This window comes from Carettochelys insculpta, chromosome 2 (genome assembly GCF_033958435.1).
Source record: "Carettochelys insculpta isolate YL-2023 chromosome 2, ASM3395843v1, whole genome shotgun sequence".
Taxonomy (NCBI): domain Eukaryota; kingdom Metazoa; phylum Chordata; order Testudines; family Carettochelyidae; genus Carettochelys; species Carettochelys insculpta.
In genome coordinates, this window is record NC_134138.1 from 235,960,524 (window position 1) to 235,987,114 (window position 26,591).

The 26,591-nt window shown below is 42.1% G+C and overlaps 1 protein-coding gene across 2 annotated transcripts in view; it reads right to left on the minus strand.

Moving 5' to 3' along the window:
• The window catches only part of CDK14 (cyclin dependent kinase 14), a 555,604-nt gene that overhangs the window by 197,702 nt on the left and 331,311 nt on the right, over positions 1 to 26,591 (minus strand). For both annotated transcript variants that reach the window (XM_074984765.1, XM_074984766.1), the window contains one exon: positions 8,615 to 8,708. In XM_074984765.1, coding sequence (XP_074840866.1) covers positions 8,615 to 8,708 — 94 coding nt within the window. The remainder of the gene's footprint in view (positions 1 to 8,614; positions 8,709 to 26,591) is intronic.

Genomic DNA, 26,591 nt, shown 5'->3' on the forward strand with positions numbered 1-26,591 from the left:
TAATTAAGATTTAAGAATTAACTATAGTTTAAACACGTGCAATAGAATTTCCAGTCCAAAAGATTTTTTTTTATATTCTTTTAATGTTTAAACAAAGTCAGTCTGATCTAAAGACACCAGGTCAAAATTTATCCCCAGTTTTCTAAAGGCTGAACACTGCCTGGAAAGAGTCAAATCCTGCATATGCCAAAGTCCAGCTCAGCACTACCACAGGGAAGCCTCTCTGCCCCTCAGCTAAGCTCTGGAATGGTAGAAAAGAAGCTATTTCCAACCTCCTGTTTGTGCCACAACACTGCAGGCTCCACAGCAGCCTGCCAGACAGCGGCTCAGCACCCTCTTCATACGTGGCCACTGTCCTAAGTCCTGCCCCCAGCTGGTACAGGACTGCTCTGTCCCATTATCACCCTTCCTTGCTGAACCACCTCTCTGGCACGGTTGGTTGAAGTACCCTGCAGTAAGAACATAAGAATGGCTATACTGGGTCAGACCAAAGGTCCATCCAGACCAGTATCCTATCTGCTGACAGTGGCCAACACCAGGTGCCCCAGGGGAATGGATGGAACAGGTATTGATCAAGCACTCTCTCTCCTGCCATCCATCTCCAGCTTCTGACAGAGGCTAGGCACACCATTCCTTACCCACCCTGGCTAATAGCCATTAATGGACCTAACCTCCATGAATTTATCTAGCTCTTTTTTAATCCCTGTTATAGCCCTAGCCTTCACAGCCTCCTTTGGCAAGGAGTTCCACAGGCTGACTGTGCACTGTGAGAACAACAACTTCCTTTTATTTGTTTCAAACCTGCGGCCCATTAATTTCATTTGGTCTCCTCTAGTTCTGATATGAGAAAAAGTAAAAAATTCTTCCTTGCTCACTTTTTCCACACCATGCATAATTTTATAAACCTCTATCATATCCCCTCTTAGTCTCCTCTTTTCTAAGCTGACGAGTCCTAGTCTCCCTAATCTCTCTTCATATGGGACCCATCCCAAACCACTAAACATTTCAGTTGCCTTTTTTAAAACCTTTTCTAATGCCAATATATCTTATCAAGGTGAGGAGACCACATCTGTATGCAGTATTCAAGATGTGGGCGTACCATGGTTTTATATAAGGGCAATAAGATATTCTCCATCTTATTCACTATCCTTTTTTTAATGATTCCTAACACGGTTTGCTTTTTTGACTGCCACTGCACATTACAGGGATGTTTTCAGAGAACTATCCACAGTAACTCCAAGATCTGTTTCCTGATGAGTTGTAGTTAAATTAGCCCTCATCGTACTGTATGTATAGTTTGGGTTATGTTTTTTTCAATATGCATTACTTTTCATTTATCCACATTAAATTTCATTTGCCATTTTGTTGCCCCCATCACTCAGTATTCAGAGATCCTTTTGAAGTTCCTCACAGTCTGCTTTGGTCTTAACTATCTTGAGCAGTTCAGAGTCATCTGCAAACTTTGCCACCTCACAGTTTACCCCTTTCTCCAGATCACTTATAAGTAAATTGAATAGGACTGGGCCTAGAACTGACCCTTAGGGAACACTACTTTTTAGCTTTCTCCATTCAAAAAGTTTACCATGCATTCCTACCCTCCGCTTCCTGCCTTTTAATCAGTTCTCAGTTCATGAAAGGATCTTCTCTCTTACCCCATGATAATTTATGTAAGAGCTTTTCGTGGCAGACCTTGTCAAAAGCTTTCTGGAAACCCATGTACGCTATATCTACTGGATCCCCTTCATCCATATGTTTGACGACTCCTTCAAAGAACTCTAATAGATTAGTAAGACATAATTTCCTTTTACAAAAACCATGCTGACTTTTGCCCAACAAACCACGTTCTTCTATGGGTCTGACAATTTTATTCTTGACTATGGTTTCAACTAATTTGCCCGGTAGTGACATTAGATTTACTGGCCTGCAATTGCCAGGATTGCCTGTAGAGCCCTTATTAAATATTGGTGTTACATTAGCTATCTTCCAATCATAGGGTACTGAAGCTGATTTAAAGGATAGTTCTGCATTCACATTTGAGTTCTTTCAGAACTCTTGGGTGAATGCCATCTGGTCCCAGTGACTTGTTACTGTTGCGTTTATTAATCAGGTCCAGAACCTCCTCTAATGACACCTCAATCTTGGACAATTCCTCAGATTTGTCACCTACAAAGGACAGCTCAGGTTTAGGAATCTCTCGAACATTCTCAGTCATGAAGACCAAATCAAAGAATTCATTAAGTTTCGCAGTACCAACTTTCTCATCTTTGATTGCCCCTTTTGTATCTCAATCATCTAGGGCCCCACTGGTTGTTTAGCAGGCTTCCTGCTTCTGATGTACTTGAACATTTTGGTATTGCTTTTTTGAGTTTTTGGCTAGCTGTTCTTCAAACTCCCTTTTGGCTTTTTTCACCACATTTTTACATTTAATTTGGCAGTGTTCATGCTCCTTTCTATTTTCCTCACTAGAATTTGACTTCCACTTTTTAAAAAGAGGCCTTTTTATCTCTCACTGCTTCTTGTACACGGTTAAGCCCCAGTGGCTCTTTGTTAGGTCTTTTACTATGTTTTTTAATTTGGGGTATACATTTAAATTGGGCCTCTAGTGTAGTGTCTGAAAAGTTTCCATGCAGTTTACAGGGATTTTACTTTAGTCGCTGTACCTTTTCATTTCTGTTTAAGTAACCTTATCGTTGTTGTATAGTTCCCCTTTCTGAAATTAAATGCCAGTGCTGGACTGCTGAGAGATTCTTTCCACGCCAGGAATGTTAAATTTTATTATATTATGGTCGCTATTTCCAAGTGGTCTTGTTACAGGTACCTCTTGGATCAGACCTTACACTCCATTCAGAACTAAATCAAGAATTGCCTCCTGCCTTGTTGGTTCCTGTACAAGCTGCTCCAAGAAGCCATCGTTTAAGGTATCAATAACTTTTTATCTCCCCATCTCCTCCTGAGGTGACATGTACCCAGTCAGTATGGGGATAATTGAAATCCCCTGCTATCATTGAGATTTTTATTTTGATTGCTTCCCTACACTCCCTTCTCATTTCATTGTCACTATCACAGTCCTGGTCAAGTGGTTGATAGTACATCTCTACTGCTATATTCTTATTAGAGCAAGGAATTTCTATTCAGAGAGATTCTATGGAACCTTTTTATTCATGTAAGATTTTTACGTCATTTGAGTCAGATTTCCTGGGCCCTGGTACATAAGGCATCCTTCGGGATCATCCCCTTCCTGCCCATGTTGTAGCCAGGTGACAAGAGGTAGCTAGGCTGTATCAGTGGTCAGCAGCAGTTTGGCGGTGTAAACTGCCTTTCTATAGGTAGGAAAGGACAAGTCACTTCTAGCCAGAGGGAAGTGATGGGAGGAGGGAAGAAACGATCTCCACAGAGACAGGCCAGATAATGCCTACATGCACATCCAACCCTTGTGGCTAGAAGCAACTCCTCTCCTTTCCCTCCTGCACGGTGCTGAAAGACTCCTGATGGACATGTTCTGGTGTAAACCCCAAAAGAAATCTGGGGGGCTGTGACCTTGCATGGCCCCCAAATTGTTGCCTTGAGATGATGCAGAGGCAGGTACCAGGAAAGGCAGATGCATCTTTGGGGCCCAGCCAGGCATTGAGAGCACTGGGCAGAGCGCGTTTGGTCATTAGGGAGTGTGCCTGTGTGTTCCTCTCCCCACGTAAGCCTTACAGATTAGAAGGTAAAGAACAAGACTCCAGCTTCTCAGTATTTTTTTAAACCAAAGCTCAGCTCAACTTGATATTAATTTGAATGCTTGTATACAGAGGTCTAACAAATTGGCACTGACTCTCAAATAATTTTACCAGGTGTCCTGTATTTACCATAGGAATATATGGTTACCCTAACTGGAAGGAACCTTAGAAGGTCATCAAGCCAAATCCCTTCCACTCATGGCAGACCCAAGCACCATCTAAGATCATTCCTGACAGGCGTCCGTCTAACCTACTCTTAAATATCTCCAATAAGGTGTTTAGGAGATTCCACAATGTACCTAGGCAATTTATTCAGGTGTTACAACACCCTGACAGTTGGGAAGGCTTCTCCTAATGGCCAACCTAAATTCCTTGACTGCAATTTAAGAACATGGCTTCTTGTCCTATCATCAGAGATTAAAGAGTATAATTATTCTTCCCACTCCTTGTAACAACCTTTTAGGTACTTGAAAGCTGTTATGTTCCCTCTCAGTCTTCTCCTTTCCAAACTAACCAAACCCATTTCTGTCAATTTTCCCTCATAGGTCATGTTTTCTAGATCTTTTAATAATTATTGCTGCTCTTCGCTGAACCTTCTCCAATTTGTTCATGTTTTTCCTAAACCGTGGCACCCAGAACTGGACACAATACGCCAGCAGAGACTCAAGCAGCACAGAAAAGAGCAGTATTACTTCTTTTGTCTAGTTTACAAATCTCCAATGAATACATCGCAGAATGATATTTGCTTTTTTTTTTTTGTACAACAGAATCACACTGTTAATTCACATTTAGCTTGTGGTCCACTATGGCCTCTAGGTTCCTTTTCAAAGTACTCTAGAGAGTCATTTCCTATTTTGTATGTGCCTTAAATATATGTAATCCTTCTGCTAGCTGGAGAGAGAAACAATAAGGGCCAGGATCAATAACCAGAAATTTTTCTTAATGATAGAGAACAGGACTAGTCTGAGACACCATGAAGTAATCTGGGAAAACTTACCACCAGTTTGGGTGCCTTTAGAAGGCCATAACTCTTCACTCACAAGTGCTGAGTTTGTGTATAACAAAAGAGAACCTCTTGGAAAAAGAGAGCTCACCATAAATTTGGAAAAATATTACAACTGTATTCAAAAGCATGTAAGCATAAGCACACTAACCACCACAGTGCATTAGTGTCTTTTGACTCAGTTTCCCACCTTTCAGGAATGCATTTGTACTGCATTGTGACAATTTTATAATGCTTTGCTCCCCTCTCCCCATACTGCACCCCAGTCAGTTAGTGAATACGCAAAGTTCAGAGGCACATTCATTGCAAATTTGCCTCTTGCCGCTAGGGGCAGTACTCCCTGTAAGCTGAGTGGCTGGGTGGCCACCCAGGAGAGATTCGGGTATTGCTCAGCTGATTAGCAGAGTGCTTACAGCCAGCAGCCTATGTTTGTATTGGTTCTGCATTATGCACATGAAGACTTGTGCATAACAAAATTTACTCTGCCCATGTATGGAAAACAAGAGAGAGGAAACAATGTGGGCGGGGAGGCAGGAAGAAGGGAAGGGTTTGAGCAATGCCACCTTCTGAGGCTCCACCAATTAACACAGCTCTTAGTGATTTCAGCAGGCAGCCTCACAGCCACCGCAATCGCTGTACTGCCTTTTACAGCCAAAATCATCCAAAACCAAAGCAGGTCTTTGCCCACAAAAGCTTATGCTCCAAAATATCTGTTAGTCTATAAGGTGCCACAGGACTGCTTGTTGTTCTCGAAGATAACATGGCTTCCTCTCTGATATTTGGCAAAGCAGGTCCATCTTCTGCTCACCTATGCAAGGTAGTTGTGTGTATGCAAACATACTCTGCCCCTGAAGTCTTGTCTACCACCTTATCACTAGACATCAGGGGAGAGCTCACGCAAACCTTCCTTTCATAGAGCACAGAACCCATTTAGTCCTTTACTTTACAGTGGGCCTAGCTGCACAGGTGTTCTGACAAAGCTGAAAGAACAGAATGCGACTTTCACAGCCTAGGCAGAGTCTGCAGATCTGACATTTGGAAAAAAGCGTGTTTTGCTGAGAGACCAAGAAACCGTGACGTAGAAATCATTGCTGGACAAACTGGGTGCTCACAATGCCATTCTTAGAACTGCTTTTCAAAGCTGAACTATACCTCATAACAGCAGAGACCAAATATTAATTGGCCTGGCATCACAGTCAACAGACCGTCACAAAGGTTCAGTTACCGGGAAGCAAGGAAGGCCAAAACTTTTAATAACTATGATGTAACAGAATGAGGCAAGGAACTGCCAAGGCAGTTCTCTCCCACACACACTAACGTGGAAGGGTGAATCTAGTGGAGCTCACAGACAAATGGCCGTAAAGCCAGAGCAGTCTTTCAGAGGAGGCTACCACTCAACCCATCCTGCTAAATCCACCCATGGACAGCGACCAGGCAAGCCCCCAAATCCCTTTTCTGGGTACCAAAGCTGAGGTGAAAGGAGCTTCTTTTTGAGGCCTTCCTTGCTTGCCATACAAGCACCACTGGTCTACCCAGAAGCAAACCAGGCCAGTATTTGGGACTCTATTGTTCCCTCAGTTAATTTGCACTGGGCACTTGCAAACCAGTAACAAAGCTCCTGAGGGCTCTGAAGATGGAGAAAAACCCAGTTAATTCACTACTGGTTTGTGAAGTGAAAGACATTCTTCCTAGCCTCTTAAAAAGTACGTTGGCCAAAACTCAGTGTAAGATGGGAAACCTAGCAGTAGAAATAGGAAAATAACAAAACAACTCAAGAGTGAAGACTGGTGGGGAAAGAAAACAGGCCTGAATGGTGGCAGATGCCAGGACAAATGCTGTGAACTGGACTTCCCAAATGTGGAGGTGCCATTAGGCCAATGAGCTGTCCACGCAGCCCATGAATGGACCAAATCACAGTGCAGTGCTGGGATTTAAGTACAATAAAACCCCATTTATCTGACGTAATTGGGACTGACCAATGGTTAGATATCTGAAAATGTCAGATAATCAGGGGTGGGGGGTCAGGGAGGGGGAGGTGCCTGGGCCCCTTCTGAAGTGCTAGCAGTGAGCAGTGGGATGCCAGCCACTGCTGCAGAGCAGCTCTGCAGGGCTGTCTCCTGGGAGGGCAGCCCCTGCCAGTCCCGAGGTGCTGAGAACCAAGTGGTCCCAGGCGAAAGCCCCAGATAGCCCTGGGGCAGAGAGGCCTGGTGGCTGGAGCACGAAGCCCCAGTCAGCCCCAACGGGCAGCCCCCACTGCCCTGGCTGGGCAGACTCCACCAGCTCGGGGGCAAGGCCAAGGATGAGGAGCTCCTGAAGATGGGGCATGGAGCTGTCGCCAGCCCAGGGTGCACAGCTCCAGCAGGTATGCGGGCTGCTGACTGCTGTCAGGCCAGTTCCCAGACCTGGGGGTGGGGTGGGGGCAGCAGCCGGCTGTGCAGTGCTGGAAGAGGTTATCCAAGCCCCCATCTATCCAGCATTCCATTTCATCCCATACCACCTCAGGCACTGTCAGATAAAATGGAGTATTGGATGACTAGTGGGGTTGGATAACCGGGGTTTCCCTGGACTGCAATTCTCTCTGCTCAGTCAGTTATTTGTAAAGCATTTTATTGTCGAATAAAAGTATCACGCAGTGGCAAACACACTGAAGCTTCATCACCACCACGTCTGTCATCTTTATATTCCTTCTCAGCCTTTGTAGTCTTTCTGTATTCCCATCACTGCAGCAAATCTCAGTTCTCACCCAGATGTCATGGGCTTCATTCCCACATCCAGGGGTGAAAGGAACAAAGTTTTTACAGGCTCTGGGGCAGGCAGAGGGAGCAGACGAGGCGTGTTTAGGGGGCTGCTGAGGGCAGGAGATTGCAATAAGACAGTATTTATAAGCAATTTAAGCATGGGATAGAATTTGGGGGGCTCAGGGCACAGGATTGGGAAATGTGGGGGTGCAGAAGTTAGGACAGGGAGTTGAGGAACTCAGAGCAGAAGACTGACGGGATGAGGGGCTCCAGGCAGTGGATGGTGGTGGAGTCAGGACAGGGGAAGGTGAGGGCTCAAGCCAGGGCATGGGGTGAGCTTGGGGCTGGGAGCATGGCCACCTTGCTGCCCAGCCACCAGCCCTCCCCAGGGCTGGCTGGAGTACAGCAGCCATCCTGCATGGAGCACAGCAACCGTGCTGCCCGAGCACCAGGGCTGCTGGAGCCCACAGACACCATGCTGCGAAACTGCCTGGGCGCCAGGGCTGGAGCCGGGGGATGCTGTTGCTGCACCACACAAAAGCTGTGGCTGGTGGTTTGGGTTCCTATGGGGAAGGGGGGCAGAAGGGAAGTGGTGGGCCAAGTGGCCAACTATGCCCAGCAGCTAGCATGCTATGGTGGCCAGAAGCATCCAGGCCCCTGTCCCCAGCCAGCCACTCTCTTACCAGTCCACTGGCTTATTTTTACCTTTGCCCACAGCGTGGCCTATTCCATCATATAAAATCATCATCAATAAAAGAGGTAATGTTAACATTAAAACAGCACCATGTAACATTCCTGTGGGAACCTGACTCATTGTTTCAGACTGTTTACAGATTCAGCATAGTAACATGGCATCGCTTTTCACTGGGCTGACATTTGGAAGCCTTCATATATGGCCATGAGAACTAGAAACATCTTTTAAAATAAAACAAAAAAATGAAGGTTGCATTCTGCAGAATCTGATTAAGTCATATAAGCCTCAAAAAATGTATCAGAGCAGTTTGCATCTGGCTTTAAGCTGGGTGTTTGACATCCAAGCTCCAACAGAGAAAGAAATAAGCACTAGAATAGCTTTGGTTTTTTTTCAAGCTGCATTTCATTACTTACATTTGGAAGGCAACTATATATTAATACAGAAACAAAGAACTCACCAGAAATATCCTTTCAAGTTGGTCTTGAATGTCTTTCATTCCAGGAAAAGCAGCAACTCCTTGAATCATTTCTACAAAGATACAACCCACTCCCCTATTCAAAAAAAAAATAGTAGTAGTCAATATTACATTTGGTTGAGATGAAATAATTGCTATATTAAACACTTCTCTCTATCACCAGTGTTACATTATCATATTCTACTGCACAAGGATGACAATGAAAGGTTGGACCTCCCTGGTCCATCATCAACCAGGCCTGACCAGTCCCAGATCAGAGAATTTACCGGACCAGGGGAGGTCCCTTGCCACTGGCCCCCAAGCCTAACATCTGCTGAAGACACCAGGTTCACCCTCCCACCATCCTGGCTGGGCTTCTTGCCCAGCTCCTGTGAGCCGCTTGGGAGGCCAGACTCTGGATCCTGCAGTGATGCCTGGGCCCCGCACTCCTGGGGGCTGCTGTGGGGCTCCAGCTCCACACTGCACTCAGGTGGACTGCTGACTGTTGTGGTGGGCTCTCTTGCCTTTAGGTTCCCAGGGTCTATGGTCCAGGAGCATCCATGGCCTTTCTAGATCACAGATATTGCCAGACCAGAGAATACTGGTTTCTGGAGGGGCAGCCTGTAGAATGGATGAATGTGTTGAAAACCAACCTATATCTTTAAATACGTCTCTCTTTCAAACTTCTTTCAAAAAACAGTTGTGCTTAGGTGTTTCACTGACAACATATTAAAAAAGGATCCATTGCCCTAGGGTCAAAGCCTCGGGCATCTTAAGTAAGGCCCCATGACAGCTTTTCAAAAGATTTGGATTGGTTGTGAAAATAAGATGGGCAGCAGCAGGGAAAATCTCTCTCAGACACTGAGACAAGCTACTGTAGTCCCCAGGGGTGTGGCTTTATCAGTTGGTTTAGGCACGTGTGCATCCCCAGGGGAAGCTACAGACCCTCATCTGAGTCCCCAAGGGGATTTGCTTCTTCTCCAAGATCTGCCCTTTGAGAGCAAATAGTTGTTCAGGTATCAGTGGGATGAGTGATCTGATAAATCTTAATGGTGTTTGTTTCAAATACATTTTCTTTAAATACACATATTCTTGTCCATAGCCACATAGTACATGCACACACTGGAACAGACACACTCATTTGTGCACATATACACTGAAAAGAATAATATTGAGGAAAAAAAAATCTGTCAACCAACAGCTCTGCGTGTGTGGAGAGAGAGCGAGCGAGCGAGCGGGCGGGCAGGGTCAGTCTCATTCCTGGGCCCAGGTCCTCCTTTCAGTCCACTGGCCCCACCATATGAACCCCGTTAGCCTTGCTTGGGGCACGGGGTAGTCTGGTGGAACCCAGTCCCCACCCACTCATTCCTGGTTCCAGCCCAGGGACCCTGGATGGCTGCTGCCAGCAAGGGCTGACTCTCTTCACCCCTGCAGCTCCTCTCCCTGGACCACTTCCCCAGACGATTCCCCCTGGAACCTCCTTCCACTAGTGGTAGCCGTGGCAGCAAGTCCCCTCCTTTGTTTGGCTCCTCTGGCTGACCAGTTCCTCATAGTCTCTGGTTGAGCTTCAGGCCCCTCCTGAACTGGGGCAGCCCAGCACCCCTGGTTGCTAAGGCTCCTCTCCTCTTTTGGGGTCTCTAGAGTTCCTCCAAGTCTCCTTCCCAACCCTCCTTAACCACTGTCCCCTTGCCCTGCATGGAGAAGGGCTTATAAAAGGTAGCCCTGAGTGGGATCAGCTGGCCCTAATTGATTTAGGGCAGCCTACTCCTCCGCTGTTCCTACTTTGTCAGCTCCATCTCTGCTGTTTTTACTCCTGTCTTTTCCTCTCCTGGCCCCACCCTGCCACAATATATATAAAAACAACACAGCTTAACATTATCTCAAAGGCCACATAAAGGATTTAGCCTTTAATTACTACCATTCCTTTCATAAACACATTGTGTATTATGGTCATCTTTCAAATTCCCCACCTTAAACTTTAACAAATTTAACTTTGTTCTAATTATTCCAGTGTTTGGAATACATCAATTTTTTTTAATCCCTGATGATGATTTAGGGAACGACATATAATTTTACGAGTCTGTGTGTATAGAAGTGTGTCTGGAAAAAAGTCTCTTAATAAAAACAGATTGTGTGTTTTCATAAGGGAATCTCTAACTGAATATTTGCAGGCACCATTTGGCAAAGATCACCAGCAGAGACAACATTCTTTACTGTGTTCAAAATGGATTGAAATAAAATTTCTCTTAAAGGCAAGAGGATCTGATCAGATGTATTTAAAAAGGAAACTTTTATTATGCATAATTATTTTATTTCTACTTCTGAAATACTGAATACCTTACAAGAAGATTTTCCTTTACCTTTAGAGAATAAAAATAGCACACACTGTTCAGATCCATCCCTAGTTGTATTCAGTAAGTTTGAAAAGAAGGAGATTAAAAAATTACATCCCATACGCCCTTGTTGGTTACTGAAGGTACTGGATTGATTAAACTGCCACTCATCATTTACTCTGGTTAATGCTTCATTAGGCACAGATAGGCACAATATATCTTCGTCAAATCCTTATAAACAGTATTTAGATCTTGGGCAATGAGAAATGCAGGATTTTGGACATGAGCCTTTTACTCAAGATAAGAAAAAAATTGAATGTGGTCTGGAGGACAGATGATTAGAGTTCTGTTTTTGCAGCCAGACACCAAACATTAGATGAAAATGGTAGGAGAGTGTACAGGTATCTACAGACAAGTAGACAGCTGTATTTGAAATACAACAGAAGATGAAAATTTTAGCAAAGAATTTTACATATAGCCTCAGGAAATCTTGAGTATTTAATGGAAATTGACTTATATGGCCCAGAAATTGGATGAAAAAATAAAAGTTAACAATCAATATAGTGCAATGTCTCTCCTAGGGAAGAAGTGTCCTCCTAAGTGCTATGAGGAGTATTTTGGATATGGAGACACTTATATTATCATTTGGAATATAATAACAAATGTGCTTTTCTTCCCCTAACAGTTGATGCTATGTCCAGAGGTGTAAAACAATCACTGATAAAAAAAAAAAAAAAAAAAGAAACTCATAGGGCTCAAACCAGAGATAGCTGAACAGTTAGGCTATGAACTAATGAAGCACTTTAGTTCATGTTTGATTTTAAGCAGAAGAGTAGCCCACTTACCCAGCGTAACGGAAGGATTGACCCTTCCAGTAGATGGAGATATGGAGAGAAAACAACAAAATAAGTTTTCTCTGAGGAAAAGAAAACAATGAACATCTTTAGGTGAAAATGTGTGTGCAATGGAAGGAAAGTACATGGAACGTCAAAGCCAAATGATGATCTTGGGGTAACAGAGCTCATGAAAATCAAAAGAACCATTGATTTAAACAGACTGATCACCACCATAGGAACAGGAAACAGAGGATGAATGTACAATATTTTTTAAATCAAAAATCAAACCAAAACATGTTGCATGAGCACAGGCACCCAATCTCACTGTAACCAGTACACCTTTGGGCATTCCAAAACAGGAATGTATCAACAAACTGAGTGAATTTCTCAGTGGAGCAACAAATTTTATTACTGCGAAAAACGTATTTGTAACGGAAAGATAAAAACTGAATGCACTCATCTCTCGCTATACGAGCATAATTGTTTCCCAAATTTCTGCTCTTAGGCAAAAACTCATAAGAGCAACACTAAGTTCCCATTAAAATACATGTAACAGTCTCCAATTTGTTCCAAGGGCTTGTAACTTGACAAAGACCAGTTGAGTTTAGGTACTTTTCTGATGTATTTGAATAGTTTGTCACCAGAAATAGAATGTAGTGTACGTATGTAGAGCAAGAATTTCCAACCTATGAGTCGGGACCCAAACATGGGTCCCATTAGATTTGTTAAAGGTCACCAGCTGGGCAGCTCCCAGCTGCATGTGGCTGTTAAAGAAGCCGCTTGCAGTTTCTTAATACTGCTGCCTCAGGCAGATATCTATCAATAGCGATAGTTGCCATCTCCAGTAGCTATCTCTATCACTAGGTATAGCAATTACCTGATGCCTCGGAGCTGAAACCTTAACACTTGAGTTAATTGCTGGGAGCAGGAGGGCTGGGGGAGCCACCCAGCCTAGCAGCCCCAGTAAAGAGGCTGCAGGAGGAGGAGGAGTGTCTGAGGCTGGGGCTGTTGAGGGATGCAAAGGGGGATCTAAGACTGGGGGAAGTTTGGGGTGGCAGGGAGAGTCTAATGCTGGGGGGGTGTAAATCTGGGGGCAGTTTGGGGCTGCTGGGGGAGTGTGTAAGCCTTGGGGTGGTTTGTGACTGCTGGGTGGGGGTCTAAGGCTGGAGGAGGTTTGGGGCTAGTGGGTGGGTTTAAGGCTGGAGGCAATTTGGGATGGTGGGGGGCAATTAAAACCTGGCCGAGGGCGAGGTCTGCGGGCAGGTGGAGGGGTCTAATACAGTAAACCCTGGAGTTACCCAGAGGCTGTTCCTGCAACCCCTGCATAACTCGAATTTTCCTGCAAGGGGAGTGGAGCCAGGAACTACCAGCGTTGGTCAGTTTCTGGCTCCCAGAGTGGCAGGAGCTCGAAACCAGGGGCAGGCCGATTCCAGTCTACCCATGACTTGTGGGGCTGGGAAACTGATCAGCTCACAGTTGGTCAGTTTCATGTTCCTGCCTTTGCAGGGGAGGGAACCAGGCTAAGAGCCTTCTCTCTCTGTTCCCTCAGCCGAAGGGCTGCCAGACAGCTGCATGTGTGAGGGAAGGGAGGGAGAAGGCTCCAGCTGTGGGTCCCCCCACCCCCAGCCAGGGACCCCACGGCTAGAACATCGCCAGACGCAGGGCTGTGGGTCTTTCCCCCCACCACCTGGAACATCGCTCATATGAGCGGGGGAAGTTGACTCACACAGTGAATAAAGGCAGGTATACATGTTCCTCATATTAGCGAGTACTCATAAGTAAAGAACTCATTGAACGATGGATGAGTGTATACCATTTTTAGATGAAATAATGAATAAGGGAAGGAATAAGTTGTCTCTGTACAAATATCTGAAAGGTATGGAAAACAAAAACAAGAAAATCCTCTTTGTTTTCTAGAACTGCACACATACCAGAGAGGGCAGCAGTAACGACACAATTAAGAAACAAAAAATATAGGATGACTGTTAGGGAAAACTGCCTAACATGGAGCTCAGTGATAATGTGCAATAGCCTCTCAAAGGAATGGAAGTTACCTAAGACTAACCTGGAAGAAACAGTGAAGAATATTTTGCAGGGAACTATCTTGTATGAAGAGAGGAGTTGGCAAGCTAAGCTTACAATTTTTTCCCCATCTCTAGATTCTGCAACATGAGGTTAATAGGCACATATTTCATCTTTCAAGAAGTACCTTTGTTTTGGCTCGGCTCCCACTCTCCGTACACCCACGTCATTATTTATACACATACCTTTATTTATACATTATTTATACACATACCTACGTACATACCTTTTAGTACATATGAGAGAGACATTTTCGGGCAATATTTGAGAAAGCGTGTGTGCCATAGTGAAGAACCTTGGCAACAGTTCAATAATTTGATTTAGCCTTTCTTATGCCCTTTACAGGAGGTCTGAATTCTAAGTGCAAACTGAATTGCTGGGCTTTTGGATCTCTTTCGGGATTCCAGGATCAGAGAATGGAACGAAATGGGATAATCTTGCAAAACAAACATGACTGAAATTTAAATGACAGCCATTTAATGTTGAAATGTGTGATTTACCCTCTCATAATAATAAGCATGACTAAGCCTATTGATGTACTGATGATACCATATGTGGCCATCCATCTAATATTGTCCAACCTAATTTCCTAGGACTACATTTGTCACCATACTACATGGAGTAATATAAAGTAAGAGTTCATTCAGTAGCTCAGTGGGTTACTCTGAAATCTGAATGTAGATAAATGAATATCTAATGGAAAGCTGAAGCTATAGAAATTTGATTTTTATGAAGAGCATTTGTAGGCCAAGAGCCCCAGCTTGTAACGAAAAACTTATTTGGTTGCGACTGTATAATTTAAGATTTTTTTTTAATTCTGGATTTAATACTTACAACACTTGCTATAAAGCACAAATACAAATTAAAAGCTATCTGGATCTTAATTTAAAGTCTTTTCAATAACTTCCTTACTTGACACTTTATATATAAACTTATTAAGATTATTCATATCTATTAAGCTTGCTGTTTTGTTTTGTTTTTTTTAAACTTCTAAAGAGTTCGGTGTAAGTGATCGCAACATTTTTGATTAATAAATCTTTCACACATTAATTAAATAAATGCAGATTTTACAATTTAAATCAACAACTGAATAATTTCACTATAACAAATGTTGAACGTTCTTCACTGAACGAACAGCTTTTATGTCGGATCTATTTGCAAGTAGATCATGTTCCGTATCATGTCACTTCAGAGTACGCACTCATATTTTGAAAACCCAGTAGATGTACATTTGGCCATGAAACCTGAGTTCAGATTGCAAGAATTGACTCCAAGGGAGGAGACATTTTCTTGAAGAACTAACTGGTCATTTCAATACTTGTGATAAAATTACTTAACATTTAGAAAAATCATGAGGGATATAATTCAAAACTCAGATTTTGTGCCAGTTTCCCCAAAATGACTGTGCTTTCTTATAATAAAGCCAGAAAAAAAATCGGCTCAGTATTTACTCCATCACCATCAAGAGGTGATAGTGGAGTACTTAAATGTGGTACTAACACCAAAGGTAAAGATGACAAAAACTTTAAACAACGGTGTGCACATCAAAAAAGTACATGCTTAAGATTACTAGTGAAGTAAGAACAATTTAACAGGTTTTGTTTCAGCCACTCTACTAAATTGAAAACTACATACATCAATTTTTATTCCCAGGAAAGGCCCTGTCTCAAGGCAACATGTGGATGTATAATACATCTCTGAATAAGCTATTGTAAAGGATAAAATGCATGTTTAACCTTGACTATTAAGCCTACATTTGGAAGGAAGAGTTGCTTTTAACTACCCCTAATTCTCTGAAAAACTTCCAGTATGAAATCTGTGTCACTGAAAATCAGTGATAAAACCACCATTTACTTTAATGAGGCCATGACTTCCCCCCTGTTGTCTACAGACATGATCTGCAATGAGCCGAAAACACCCAACTACCACTGAGAGGTCTAACAGCTAGTGGAATGTGTCATGTGATCTAACCCAAAAGAAACTAAATACCACTGGTTTCAGAAAATGGATGTTTAGTAAAAGATGAGCAAATAATCTGCAGTCAATAATGTAACAGCTCCAAAACTATTGTATTTAACTTTGGGCCAGGTAGGAGCAGTGAGTGCAGAGCTTCAGTGACCCAGACGGAGCTCACCAAGGGACTGTTCTGTATACAAAGTTAAACAGGTTTTCCTCAAGTGTGCTGGCGCAGACAAGGACACATCTGTCTTGGAGATAAAGTACATGGTTCCAACAGAGGGTGTCTGCAGTGCTGGGAATCTAACTGTCAGCTCCTGAGAAGGCTATAGACCTCAGACAAGCACTGATAAATTCATTGCTAGAAACCAGTCTCACCTGAGCATTAGTAATGGATAAGATGGGTGTCTGATTTATGACAATGTGTTTAGATGTTATAAAATGCTTGGAAGTTGCTGCATGAATGAGGCTCACTTCTAATATCTGTGTCCTATACAACAAGGTAATGTTTCAGTTTTTGCTTTGTAATTGCAAATAAATGTTTGCTTTAAAACCGTGAACCCAGAGAGAAGGCACTGTCTCGCGCCCACCAGAGAGGCCTATCAAAACTACATGAACCATTGTGCCTACTTGCAAAGGGGCTCATCCCAGGGGCCTGAATTCTGGAAGGAAATAAAAATCCCCAACAAGGAAACTTTCATCTCCCGTTGTCTGGATTTTCAAAGGGCAGAGTTACAAAACAAAGAGTGATCCCAGGATCAACCTGGCTTAGCCCAAAAACTACTCAGCACTAAAATACTGCCCTTTGGAACCAAAAACCATAACTGATTTGTGTATATATGCTCACCTGCTTTAACTTTGTAATAACTTATTTCTTTTCTTATTTAATATATCCTTACTTACTTTACCATAGGATTGGCTGCTAGTGTCATCTTTGGTGAGAGCTCCAAAGTACACAATGACCCACATGAAATAAGTGACTGGTCTTTCTGGAACTGGAAGTAACCTGAACATTTTGTGATCCCTCATGTATAACCACCATCTAGCACTAACTCCAGTTTGCCTGACGGGACAGAGTGGAATACCCAAGGAGATTGTCTGGCACTGTGTTGCAAGACTGTTCTAGTGCTTGTTTATGAAGACATTGAACAAAACCAGTCCCAAAACTAATCTATGAGGAACTCCATTAGTGATGTGTGAACCACTGATGACTACTCTATCGAACAATTATCCAAACAGTTATGCGCTCACTCGAGTGGTTCTAGATAGGTTAATAGTCTCTACGGGAGGGATTTATGTTGTTCGACCATGGAATGCTGCTCTGGGAAGGGGGACTGCTGAGAAGACATGGGGCTCACCTCACCAAGAAGGGGAAGAGCGTCTCCATACACTTACTGGCCAATCAGATGGGGAAGGCTTTAAATTGGGTGAAGACAACAGGTGACAAAAGCCCACAAGTAGGTGTTAAAAATGGGAACCTAACAGAAGACTAAAGGGGGGGACAGGGGAGATGGAAAATAACAAGGTCATGGGAGCAAAAAGTGGTACTACACTGAAGATCTGCTCAGCATCTTAGATGTCCACAAGTGAACGCATGTACTACAGGGAATAAACAGAAGGAAAAGGAATTATAAGTACATAAGCAAATTCAGACTTAACTGGCATCATAGAGATTTGGTCAGCTACATCATCTTACTGACATACTGGTATAAAAATATATATCTTGTTCAGGAAGGACAAAAAGTAGATAAAAGGGAGAGGGGTTGCGTTATACATACAGAAAATAGACATTTGGTCTGAAGTCCAGAAGAAAACGAGTAGCAGATCATTTTAGAGTCTCTGGGTTAATATCAAAGGCGAAAGAAACATGTCCAACCAGTTCCTGAAATGTATTGAGTGTAAATTCTTGTTTCAGCAAGGGGGCTGGTGGACAGCTTTTTAAATTTAAGTCTAACAGGGTGAAATTGGTTATCACCTCCAAAGACTGAAGACAATTTAGGCAAAAGTGATCATGAAATGAAAGATTTGGTTAAGAAAGGAGTAAGAGCAACAGAAGAACAGTGGACATAAAAACCTGCTTTTCTGCAGACAACTGGTAGTAAGTCCCACAGGGGGAAAACTGAAGGAGAAAGAGTTCAGGGTCCTGGAAGTTTTTCAAAGAGACAGTATTAAAGGTACTATGGCTATTGATCCCTACATGGAGCAGGACTATATTGCTCCTTTGGGAGTTCTTTAATGACATGAAAATCAAAAAAAGGAATCCTACTAGAAGTGGAAACAGGAACAAATTGCATGAGTGCAAAAGAATAGTGCAGATATGTTGGTTTAAAATCAGAAGGGCTAAAGCACGAAGCGAGTTATATCAATACCTACATTAGGAGCAAGACTAAAATGAAGGGAACTGTAGGTCCTTTCTTGGGTGGGAAAGAAGAACAACAACTGACAGCGTCAAGGAGGCTGAAGTGTTTAGTGCCTCTTTTTCTTCAGCCTTTACTACAAAGGTAAACTGAGATCAGATACTTAACACAATTAATATTGAGAACGGGGAAGAAAAAGTCAAAGTAGGGTAAGAACAGGTAAAGGAGTAGTTAGGTATGTTAGATGTACTCAAGTCATCCATGTCTGATTAAATTTATCCTAGCACACTTACGCTAAAGCAATCTTGTAACAATTACACATTATCTTTGAGAACTCATGGAAGATGGGTGAGAGTCCAGAGAAATAAAAAGCAACCATAGAACCTATCTGTCAAAAGGGGAACAAAAGAGAAAAGGGGAAATTATAGACTGCTTAATTTCAATACCTGTAAAGATACTGGGATTTAGTAAGTTAGATGTATTCAAGTCAGTGGGACCTGATGAAGTCCATCCAAGAGTTCTTAAGGAACTAGCTGAAGCAATAGTGGAAACATTAGTGATTTTGCTTTGAGAGCTCAAAAAGTATGAATGAGTTTCTAGAGAACTGAGAAAGAGCAAACACAGTACGCGTCTTTGAGAAGGAGAACACAGACGACCTGGGAAATGATAGCCCAGTCAGCACTACTACCTGGAAAGATATTTTCAATTTGTCACCACCTAGAGGGTGATGACATAATACAAAAACAGCCAACTTAATTTGTCAGGAACAGTTCACACCAAATCAACCTACTTTCCTTTTCTGATAGTGTTACTGGCTTGGCAGATAGGGGAAAGCTGTAGATGTGATACACCTTGATTTCAGTCAGCCTTCTGACAGAACCATATGGCATTTTCATGTTTAAATTGGAGAAAGATGGTCTAGAAGAAAAATTAATATAAACAGCTACAAAACAGGTTGAAAGACTTAACTCAAAGATCAGAGAGGTAGCTGTGTCTATAAGGTGCCACAGGACTTCTTATTGTTCTCTAACTCAAAGAGTAACCATCAATGGTTCACTGTCATACTGGGGGAATGTATCCAGCATTCTGCAGGAGTGTGCTCTGCGTCAGATACTATTCAATATTTTCATTAACTAACAAAAATGTACTGGAGAGTAAGTTTATAAGATTTGTGGACAACACCAAACTGGAAGGGGTTGCAAACACTTTGGAGAATGGGATTATAATTCAAAATTACCTTGACAACTTGGAGAATTGCTCTGAAATCTACAAGATGAAATTTAATAAAGAGAAGTGCAAAGTACTATACATAGGAAGGAATGGTGAAAAGCATAACTACAGCATAGGGAAAAAGCTGAGATGGTAGTACTGCTGAAAAGGATTTGGGCATTAGCGTGAATCACACATTGAACAGAAGTCAACAATGTGAAGCAGTTGTAACAAAAAAGAAAATAATATGTAAGACACGAGGTAATTGTCTTACTGTATTCAGCAGTAGGGAGACCTCAGCTAGGCTACGTCTACACTACAGCGATCTGTCAACAGAAGTAACTGTCAGAAGAGATCTTCCAGCAAAACTTCTGTTGACAGATCACATCCACACACAAAAGTAGATTGAAAGAGAGAAAGCAACCAAACTATCTATCCGCTCTCTCAACAAAATGGACAACTGGAAGCTCAGCAAACAAGACTGCCCGGCAAACCGGAAGTTGTATCTGTTGATAGAAGGCCCCCAGAGCGTCTGCACAACGTTTTCATTGACAGGAAACTGTCAAAGGTGTTATTCCTCAATGTGGAGAAGAAAACGTTGCCAGCGGATGTGCCGGGTTTTGTCAACAAAGTGCATTTTCCGTGTAGAAACTCCATGAGATTTTTCAACAAAAGCTTGGTTTAGTCAGAAAAAGCCCTCTCATGTAGACATAGCCCCAGAGTACTATGGCCAATTATGGGCACAAAAATGAAATGAAAGAGAGAAAGCAACCAGAATATCTAGCCACTCTCTCAACAAAATGGACAACTGGAAGCTCAGCAAACAGGGCTGCCTGGCAAACTGGAAGTCGTATCTGTTGATAAAAGGCCCCCAGAGTGTCTACACAGCTTTTTGGTTGACAGGAAGCTGTTAAAGGTGTTATTTCCCAAGGTGGAGAGGAAAACATTGCCAGCAGGTGTGCTGGGTTTTGTCAACAAAGTGCATTTTCCGTGTAGAAATTCCATGAGATTTTTCAACAAAAGCCTGGTTTTGTCAGAAAAACCCTCTCATGTAGACATAGCCCCAGAGTACTATGGCCAATTATGGGCACAACACTTTAAGAAAGATGTGGACAAATTGGAGGGAATTCAGCTGAGAGCAACAAAAATGACAAAAGGTTTAGAAAATTTAGCCTATAAGGAAAGGTTAAAAATGGGGGATATTCAGTCTTGGGAAGAGATGACAGAGAGGGCATAGCAGTCTTCAAATGTACTGAAAGCTGGTAAAACAGGTGATTAATTGTTCGGTATGTCCACTGAAAGTAGGACAAGAAGTCATCAACTTAATCTGATGCAAGGGAGAGTTAAGTTATTTACTACGAAAAACTTTATAATACAAGATAAACGATCAGTGGAATAGGTTTCTCAGGATGATTGTGCAATCTACACCACTGGAGGTTTTTAAGAACAAATTAGACAAACACCTGTCAGGGATGGTCTACATATACCTGTCCTTCCCCTAATGAGGGGGTTGGACTAGGTTACATCCTGAGAAGCTGTAGGCCAGAGGGACCAATTAACCTATTACGTTGGGGTATATTTGGGCTGAGAAGAAAACTGTAATTAGGAGAAGCTCACATGTGCAGGAACAGACAGAGGTACACAGAATTCAGTCTGCAGCTTCTCCCGGCGAGGAGGCATTTCAGGCTGGCAAACCCCAACAGTACACAGTGTCGGAAAAGGAAGCAAGGTTTAGAATGGTGCAGACCTTGGTTACTGTTTAGAAAGTACCCAGGCTGGAAACCAGAGTGGAGTGTGGGCTTGGAATTCCCTATCAGCCACTGAGGAAGTAGCATCATCAGGACAGTGAAGAACTGCCCAAGACCATTTGTAGGGTCTGGACTTTGATACCCCAGAAAGGGAGGACTGTAGTGACTTGACTAGAGGGTCAATCTATGTAACCAAAGCACAAGTCACAGACAGAGAGAAAAAAAAGACAGCAGGGCATGCAGTGAGCAATGGATGGGGCCTAGGACCTGGAAAAAGCTGATCCCCAGTGGCCAGAAGGAGGCACCCCAGCAGTGAATGCACTCATGACAGAGACCTTTTCAGCCATACATTTATGATCCTGATTCTATGTTTATTCAAAACAACTTAATGCTCATATATGATCGTATTAATTAATTGACTGGTTGGAACAGGTTGTTTTCTTCTAGTTAAAAATATTATTCAAAATACAAAATATTTTCATTCAGAAATGTTGCTGCAGTGGCTCATAGACGTTGTCACTTGGGTGCATCATGATTCCACTACCCCCTACAGTCTGTGCTTCCCTGATCAGAAATCCTCTTCAGTGTTTGTTTCTTGAGGGGAGATACAAATACCTGGCTGTCGTGCATCATCGGCAAGGTCTTCTAGCCAAGGAGCCTGCCCATTTGCCGAGAAATGGAGATAGGAGGCAACCAAAGGATAACTCCCATGAGGGACTAAATCCAAATCAAAGTATTTGCACATGTTCACCAAAATGACATTTGATCATGAAAAATTTTAAATTTCAGAGTGTTCAGTTAGTCAAAAATTCAATTTTCAATAAGGTAAAAACTGAATCAATTTGAGTTCTAAAAGGTGTGGCCAATTTTGTAGTGGCTCGTTTAGCCACCTAAAAATGAAAGTTTTGAAGAGTGGTTCTGTAGTTCCCCTCCCAGTGCTGCAATGTTCCAGGCCACATAAAATATACCGTTTCCAAGATTACTTTGTGCATGCAGCTCTGTAAATTAACCCAATTGCTCAGATTCTGAGAAACAGAACACAGAAGTGCTCAAGTAAAACTGAAGTCAATCTCATTTTAAATTGAGCAGCATTTGTCCAGCAAAATTTTCTCATTAATGGCTTCCTATTCATAGGAAGTTTCTGTTTTCCTTTTTGTAATAAGTAGATTTTAAAACTGAATTCTCTGCTACGTGTGAAACATCTCTAAAGTCAATATGCCCTCATTGATAGAGATAGTAAATGTGTAATCCCAAACTAAAGAAAATACTCTTCAGGAACAGGAAACTAAAATGAAATGTCTTTCCAATAGCTACGTACAAGAGTGGCTTCCCATATGAACCTGGCCCCAGGCCCCAGGAGAATTTTCCAATCACAGAGAAATTCATCTGATAAAACTTCTCATTGTCACTATTTTCTCTGGAAGTTTAATTAAAAATATCTTGATGGTTATCAGCATCCTGACCTCTTAAGGATCTATGTTTTTCTGGAATAGACCTTCCTATGGTAGAGCACCACAGGCCAAAGAACCAATTTTCCCTGCTGTTTTCGCTCTCTCTTTTGGGCCTCAAATAACAACTACTTCAGTGGACTGGGACAGTGCACAAATAAGACTTAAACCTTCAGATAACTTTTCTGTAAGTGGAGATCAGCACAGAAATCACTGTCATCCCAGCTGCTACAAAGTTAAACGTAAAACTGAAGGCAGAGATGCAATGAAGATAATGGCGATCTAACATGCAATTGTATTACATTTGATGGGCAACTGATAAGCAATTTCTTCCACAGTGATAATCATAGTTTCTGTTAATTAAATTAAATTTTAAAAATTGGCATATTGCTTATTTTACCTGAATACTGACTAGCAGTTCATGTCCTGTCAGGCATTCATTGTATCTTTTAAAACAAAGAAGTTGGCAGTATGGATAATATACAATAAGACAATTAACAGCTGTTAGACAAATACAGATTATAGCAGCTATGTGTTAAAATAAATTATCCACAGTGACTTCCAACTTTTTTTTTTTTTTAGAAAGGTGTAGCGGTACTTATGTTGTGAGAATAAAGAAACATTAGTAACTTGCTTTAATCAAGGATTACAGCTACTGAAGATCAGCTGTTCTTGTAAGAAACAAGCACAACAGGGAAGTATAGTAGGATTTTTACATTTTTTTTATATTACCTATATACAGTTTTTAGTATTTTATAAACCAGCTCAGTATAGAAGCTTAAAGATTATTTCCCCTATACTGACTTTCAAAGGGCTGTAAAATCCAAGATTAAGAACATTTATACCAGAGGCACTGCTGAATGGTACTTTTACCTACCAGTAAGTCTTCATCAAGAAAAAGAGAATATCCAAGGTTATCACAACTCCTTGATGCAGTCTCAGGTTGTGTAATATGTTCACACAATGCCAGAATATGATACACTGACAGCAGTAAATCAGAACACACACATTGTATTGATTTCTACCACTAACTGACACTACTAATGTATGTATGTACGTACGTCTTCATTAATACTCTTTTACTGCCACTGGCTATTTAAACAGAAAGCTGGAAAATGTAATACTGTACATGGATCATTAGCTTTTAGTTACTGTCCTAATGCTCTACTATGGCAAATGAAGCGTAAAAACAGCCCGCAGTCACTGCCACCTGCTTCCCAGCCACTGACCAGTGGTTAATATTTGCACTTTTGTCATACAGCTGCTATACTCAATAGCAAGCAGATTGGTGTTCCATTCCTTGGGAACCTCAATTAAATGTCATTTATCACAACTAAAGTCAATGCCCTATGATCTCTTTTATAAATGAAAAACACATACGTATTTTCTCTCAATATCCCAGCAAGTGACTGCTTTTCTAATGAAGATGTATATAACGACTCAGAACACAGAACGGCACATAGTGTTATTTCCTTTTATTAAATACTAATAATTGTATATGGATGTTAATCTCTGTCACACACACACACACACACACACACACAGAGGCATCTGATGTAAGCAAGGAAAACACACACAGAGGCATCTGATGTAAGCAAGGATTTTGTCTCTTCATTCTGTGAAATTATTACTTAGTTTCGATGCAACTGTGGCCCAGCAATACGGTGTTGCTGTAAAAGAGCTCCCACATGATCTGTTCTCCAACGTGCCTTACTTAGAAGCACCAAGTTAATAAAAATTATTTCAACATGCATGGTCTCCCTGCATAAAAGCTGGAGAGTACAGGTGGTGGTGGGGAACTCACTGATCAGTCTTCCCATGTGCCTATTAATGAAACGTGTACTCTGAACAACATTCAGATCCTGTGATTGCGCATATATTATATTATATTATATATATATATACATACACACACACACGCGCCACACTGATTCATGGCTTTAATAGGTATAATTAGTGCTGCCTTATACTTTTCATTTTGAACAAAGCACTCCTGATCTCTTTTGGCCCTGCGTTAAAGGTCCTTCCATTAGTGGATATCAGTATTTTATGTCAGTTATTTAAGATATTTTCTTTTTGTGCCCTCCAGCAAGCACACTTGGCTCACCTCTGAGATTCAGGCAGAGAATGTGATTACTCTGGTTAGGTCCTTTCCGGACCTGTATTTATTAGAGTGCTTACTCTGTCAGTACAATAGGGGATGGAATTCAAAGATAAAATTTCTGGACACCATTAATGGTTGCTTCTTACAGCATCTAATTCCAGAACCCAGAAGGAGAAAAGTAATTCTTGACTTTAGTTCTAAGAAACCCATGGGATCCTGTCCAAGAAGTGAATGTAGCTGAACCACTTGGTAATACCAATTGTATTGTAACTAAATTTAACATTCTGCATTGGGGGGATACTAAAGATAGTAAGATATGAAGATACAAGATAACTCTCGTATATATTTATGATTTACTTTGGTCTCCCAGTTTGGCACAGTCAAGCTGCACCACTGAAATAAACATGCTGTTATTTTTAGTAAAATGTTTGCTAACAGAACTGGTCAAAAGCGCAAATTGATTTGTTAAGAATTTCTCAAACATTTGCTTTAAAAATATCCATATGAAAGTGTTTCAATTATCAGGGAAAAAACAACAAAATTTTGGTCTTTGAAAACATTTTCTGGACAAAGAAAATTTTCAAAAACAAAACTGATAATCAAACCACCAAAGTTCTACTGAATGTTTGTCTTTTGTTGAAAAAGCTCAAAACTTTCAGCTAAAAATTTCACAACTTTTTTCTCTCAAAAAGCCATTTTACATTAAAAAATTGGACTAAATCAATTAACAAATTTTTAAGAAAAAGCATTTTAAATACTCTCTTCTTGAATTTTTCCTGAAGTTCTTTGGTATCCTCTGGTTAGAGTCAGCAGCCCCATAATCCCATACTTACACACAATACACACGCAGACATCATAATTTAGGACTAACTTGAATAAATTAAAGCGATGGAGCTCTTCCTTTTCCGTGATAACCTAAATGGACTATACCAAGTTTAGCTGACAAAAATGCTCAGATCCATTGGCTATTTTCATCCTCTAATGCATCTATATTCACCAGTTCTATGCTGAACATTTCCCCTATCAACCCAGGTTGCTGTTTGGGAAGAGATGAGACTCTAGAACAGCGGTGGGTAACGTGCAACCTACGGGGCTCCGACTGAAGCCCGCAGACCCGCTGGCTGCTCCCCTCCCTCACCTCTCATGCACTGGAGCCCTGCACTTCCCTGCTCCTTCCACCCCCATCCAGCACTTTTGGAGTGTGCCAATTGCCCAATGTGCACTCTGCCCCCGCTCCTCCGCAGCCCTCCCAGAAGTGGAATGCTGCAAATCAGATGTTCACTGCATCCCAACTCTGGGAAGGAGGGGGAAGGGCAGGGACAGAATGCAAATCAAGCTATTTGCCTCTGCTTCAAAAGCACTAGGAGGAAGGTGGAGGAGCAGGGAAATGTAGGGCTCTGGTGCCTCAGTCTGCAAGAGGTGAGTGTGTAGGGAGGCGGGAGACAGGAGGGTGGTGCAGCCTGAGTGAGCCGTGGGCTTCTACAGTCCACTGAGGTGAAGGAGAGCCACTCATGTGGGCTGCTCACCCTTTGCAGTTGCCCATCACTGCTGTAGAAGATGTTGAGAGGGCCTGGAATGGAAGACCTGCCTGAAGGTATTGCCACCTCAGAGACACACTACTGTGGCTCTCCAAGGCACCACACATCAACTGGGTATTATATGCTAACATAGTACTGATAGCTACAGTAGATTTTGACCAAATGCAGGACAGGGCTTTATGTAACAGAAAACTCTGGCTTTTGTGGGTGTCATTGCTGTGAATTTCTGAGTGGCTACGATGATGGCAGCAGCACAGGGACAAATGCTAAATCTTAAATGGCCATTGATTTATAACAATATTTTTTGTTATAGTATCTCAAATTATGGCACTTCCCCCTTTCCCTGTTTATTAGGAGATAAAACTCTAC